Source organism: Apis dorsata, unplaced genomic scaffold (genome assembly GCF_000469605.1).
Source record: "Apis dorsata unplaced genomic scaffold, Apis dorsata 1.3 scaffold_859, whole genome shotgun sequence".
NCBI lineage: Eukaryota > Metazoa > Arthropoda > Insecta > Hymenoptera > Apidae > Apis > Apis dorsata.
Window position 1 is genome coordinate 42,062 of NW_006263980.1, and position 4,859 is coordinate 46,920.

The 4,859-nt window shown below is 34.2% G+C and overlaps 1 protein-coding gene across 4 annotated transcripts in view; it reads left to right on the forward strand.

Annotated features, from left to right (window-relative positions):
- LOC102681878 overlaps positions 1-4,418 on the forward strand; it is a 26,223-nt gene extending 21,805 nt beyond the window's left edge. For 3 of the 4 annotated variants that reach the window (XM_006623225.2, XM_031514041.1, XM_006623227.2), the window contains 2 exons: positions 185-631; positions 779-4,418. In XM_006623225.2, the coding sequence (XP_006623288.1) occupies positions 185-631; positions 779-3,424 (3,093 nt within the window). In that variant the 3' untranslated portion in view covers positions 3,425-4,418. The remainder of the gene's footprint in view (positions 1-184; positions 632-778) is intronic. The other variant, XM_006623226.2, reaches the window with a different exon arrangement.
- Positions 4,419-4,859: the final 441 nt, after the last annotated feature.

The following is a 4,859-nucleotide window of genomic DNA, read 5'->3' on the forward strand; positions in this document are numbered from 1 at the left end:
TTAGAAATTTTTTTGTTTAATTCAGATTATATCATACTTCAGTGATTTTTAAGGATAATTAATTCGAAGAAAACTGTAGCAATTTAAAGAATGAAAGTCTTTATACAAATGTACTAATTTACTATATCCTATTATATTATGTATTTTATAGATATTGAAAAAAGTGAATCTAAATTTTGTTTAGAAATTAGCAGGAGGTAGACGTGGATCTGGAAGTCGACCTTGGTTTCTTGACAGTTGGCAGAGCGGCAGTGGAAAGAATCGAAAGGACTATGAGCAAGAGGAACCACCGGACGTGGACGAGTTGCCCATCGAGTTGCGTCGCGTAGAGGATGTTAACATGACGTTAAACAAGCAGTCAGACTCTCTGAGTATCAAATCGAAGAGTTTAGGTGATATTTTAGAGATTCAACGACTGGACCTTGTACGATCTAGATCCAGCATTCCTGGTCTGTGCTCCATGTTGACATCCGAATTGAATCTTGATGGAGAATCCAGGACATCATCTTCGATGAGTGGTTCGAAGCCACGGTTGGTTAAACAGAAGTCTCATTTCGTAGACGACATTGGTTTGGAACATCCTGATAACACTGCCATTCATGAACTATCTAAGGACATTCCAGACTTCCAGGTTTCTATTATTTTATGTATCTGAATACTTTAATATTTTAAACAAGGAAATGTTTTTTAATGTTTCAAAATAGAAATTTTTATATTTACAAATAAGTTATTAATATTGGCTAAATATTAATATTTCTATATGTATTTGATATAACAGATAACATCCAATTATTATTCGAAACGGGGAAGTATCTTGAAACAAAGTTCGATGAACGAGGAACTAATGTCTACTGATAGATTAGCAGAGAAAGAAAGGGTACGAAGAAATATTATGAAACAGGCATCTTTAAACGAGGACATCATTTGTAAAGGGAAAACCTTCGAATCCCTCAAAGACTCCCTTTATTCTGTAAACGCGACAAAGAGATTTCAACTATTGAAAAGTGGCCTTACGAATAAGATCAAACAATCCACGACTAATATCGAGGTATCTGGTATATCAATCAAGAATGGATTTGTAAAAATTTTACAAGGTTGGAAATCTAGTGAAAATGAGACAACTACAACGTCAAACATATTAAACGATGAAGCATCTAAGATGAAAAACAACGACTCGAAAGTTCAACCTGTCTCCGTACCAAAAAGGGAGACAGAGGGTATTGAAAGACGTTTATCCCGCGAGGATGGTTCAGATTCATCGAAAGACAGTAGTTTACAAAGCGATACAAGTGTCGATTCTGAGGACAGTTTCGCGTCCGTGATTTTTGTGCCAAAGCAGGACGCACAGCCAGCAACAGAGGTTATTATTCCAGCCTCTAATGGTCATCATCAATTGGGAAGCATCTCAGCTCCCCCTTCACCACGCGTCAAACAACCTCCTGATACACCTAATTCAAGATTAAAACTCATTTCTATATCCCCATTGCTCAAACAATTCCCAGCTACCAGTAAATCTTTACCTTCGTCTAGTCCACCTGGTCTATCTCCTTGTACTTTAAATTCTGCATTGACCAGATCATTTTTTAGTTCAGCAACTGTTTCCAATCAGCAACAAGTGTCTGGAGATAATTCTATTAATACAAAGAAGACAGAGATTTTGAATAATGATTGCCATCAATCAACTAATGAAGATTTGCAGAGTAATAAGAAAAATATTGAAAATGAAGTTTGCAGAAGAAATAGTGTTTTAGAAGACAAAAAACCTAGCTTGCAAGCTATACATGCTTATAGATCTTTGACTGAGAATGTGGAAATTGAGGAAACGAAAACTGTGAAAGATACAACTCCACTTTTACAGAATGTAGATGATAGTCCTGATACATCATTGCAGGAAAAGAATAATTTTGAAATCAGTAAAGAAGAAGAGAATCGTAAAGCTAGATTGAATCAAATCAAAGAATTACTAAAACAGAAACCTGGTTTTGCAACTAGAACCAAACCGTCATTTCCTTTAGTTAGAAGAGCTTCGACGACGGCTAGTGGTCGTTTAGAAGCCGTTACTAAAGTCTTGCCACGGTTGCTTTCATTAGAGCTGTTTAATCCTGAGACTGATGACTTGGATAGCGATTCCAGTGGAGTTTCTTCACCGGATTCAGTAGGTTCTGTGATCAGCGTGATTTCTGATGAAAGGTATATGGCTAAGAAGGATAATAACAAATCAGAGTGTACAGAATCTGAAGTATTAGATAGTTCAGCTGAAAATATGTCTGAACCTAGTGATGTAACAGTTGATTCATCAGGATATGTAGCCGATTTTAAAGAAGATGAAATAAAGACAATAGGAGACAATAGTTTGTCTCAGTCTTCTAGACTTCTGGAAGCTGCGGCTAATGTTGCTAGTTCTTTGGAAGATGCTGTAGAGACGGCCATTACAAAAACGCACAGTAAACCATTTTCAACGCAAACAGCACAACAGAGTGATCTCGAAAATTCAATTTCCGATGAAAATAAGATCAAAACAAAATCGAATATTCAGTTACCAGAAGTAGAAGATACTTGGAACGAAGAATGCCGTAAACATTTGATAGACTTTACTGAAAAACTTAGTGAAAACTTGTTACACGAGCGAGATGAAAATAAAAACAATCAGCAGATCCTAGATGAAGCACTTCCTCTTAGAAAAGATTTGGACAAGCGAAATCTTGAATCTTCAACTCCTTATGACATTTCTTCATCGCTATCTAACAAATCTAAATACAATGATTTATCCAATACAATTGCATGGTTGAGTAATACCAATAATGGTTTTCACGAAGATTCATTGATGCATAGAAGTACTTCAGATGATATAATGGATTTTGTCATGGTATCGAACACCGGAGAATTTATGAACGAAAAAGAAACTTCCACAAATAATAAACAATCTTCTGAGAAACCCTATCTACGAAGCACAAATTCCATGGAATCCAGTGACATTGGCGAATCTATCGACAACACTATCAGTTTCAGTGACGGAAGCCATGCGGAATCTACTGGAAGATTATGTAGCAGCATGATGTCGTTGCTTTCGAACGCCGATTATCCAAAATCGTACGCCGAGAAACGAAGACTTCAATTACAAAGAAGATCTGCCTCTGAAGAGACGCCACCTAGGTATCCAGACAATAGCAAACGCAGCACTGATTGTCTGGTAACTACAACTGGAAGCAATGATTCCCTCAGTGGATCTTCATCCCAGGAATCTTTACCATCCGATCGCGGAGGTGGTGCCATAACCTATCATCAGTACTATCACGTGTTCAGAGAGGGTGAATTGGACCAACTCATCAATAAATATGTGGAGAACTTGCACATAATCTCGTCATATTATGATCACGCGAGCTGGTGCATCGTCGCGGAGAAGGTACAGGTCTGGACTATATGACTCGAGGCGGACGCCCCTGTCCCGTTTTGGCGCGGAGCGTTGCGCCTCTTACGTCGCCACGCTGCCTATTAGATCGCTTTTCGGGCAAGGATAATCAGTTCGTGATACTCGCTGAACTTAACAACAATTTTTCTCGATTTATTTCTTGCGAGTACACCATACACCATGATGAAAATCGTGGTTGATTTTCTTTGTTATGAAGCTCAAGGAGGTATGTGATATACATAGATATGGCTGATGGCTAGTGAAAATGTAACGTGAATTTATTATTATTTTTTTCATTATTCACTTGAGATTGAATGTGATTTATTGAATTAGTTAAATACAAATTTCGACCTGAGCAAGTGAATTAAAAAGATATCAAAATTTTTGTGAATGAGATTGATTTAAAAATTTAAAAGACTTTGAAAAGACTGGATTGTGAATAAAGAGATGAAGTGTAACTTTTATTATAATCAGGAATATTCGTGCAATTAGATGAAATTAGTTTTTGTTAGTTAATGTATTATTAATCTTTCTTCTATCAAAATATGAAGTATCGTGTAAATTCAAAAAAAATATTTCATAAAGTTGAAAATTCATGACGCATATGTCGGTGAATTTTGTTAATTTGCAAATAATATCATTAGATATATATCAAATATGAAAAAAATTGAAAAATGTGAGAGATAAAAGGCAAATTATAGGAGAAAAGGGATCGAAGTGTAAATATGTAAAATAAAATAAAACGTTTCCGACGTAAGCGCACAGATCGGTAAACAAAAGATAACTCATCAAATAAGCGATACTAGTAAAATAGCAGTTTGTATTATTCATCTAAATGCTTGACCAAACGTTTCTTCTTTCCTCGTTCATTGTGTTATTGTTCAAAAATCTCCATTTTAATCTCGAATCGATTGCATAAAAAAGTATAGTTTTAATTTAAACATTAGAAGAATTTGTAGTTCCTAATCTTTTCATCATTAAACTCGTCAGTCATTATAATCATTCTGTGGAAAAAACGGGTACAATGTTTCCCATTGAAATATGTATATCTGTACAATTTAACAATTGTTACCATATATAGTAGCGTTTCTAGTATGTTCACTCTTCACTTATTGCTCAATATTTTGTTTTTATTAAATTGTTTTATCGTTTATAAAATTATTTTATATAAGATTTCTTTTATAATATATATAGAAATACACAATATTTATCTTTTTTTTAAAATAAATTAAATATGTTTTTTCAAAGTTTATTAACATCATTATTTAATGTTATTTAAAAAAAAATATACCTTTTCAAATTTAATTGAAAAAGGTGAAATAATAGAATAGGAAGAATTGCTCGAACTTAAATATAAATAACTGTATATAATTTGTCCAGTATATTCATTCGATTTTCTTAATGTTTTTTTAATATAAATATTTAATATTTAATTGCATTAATTATAAGA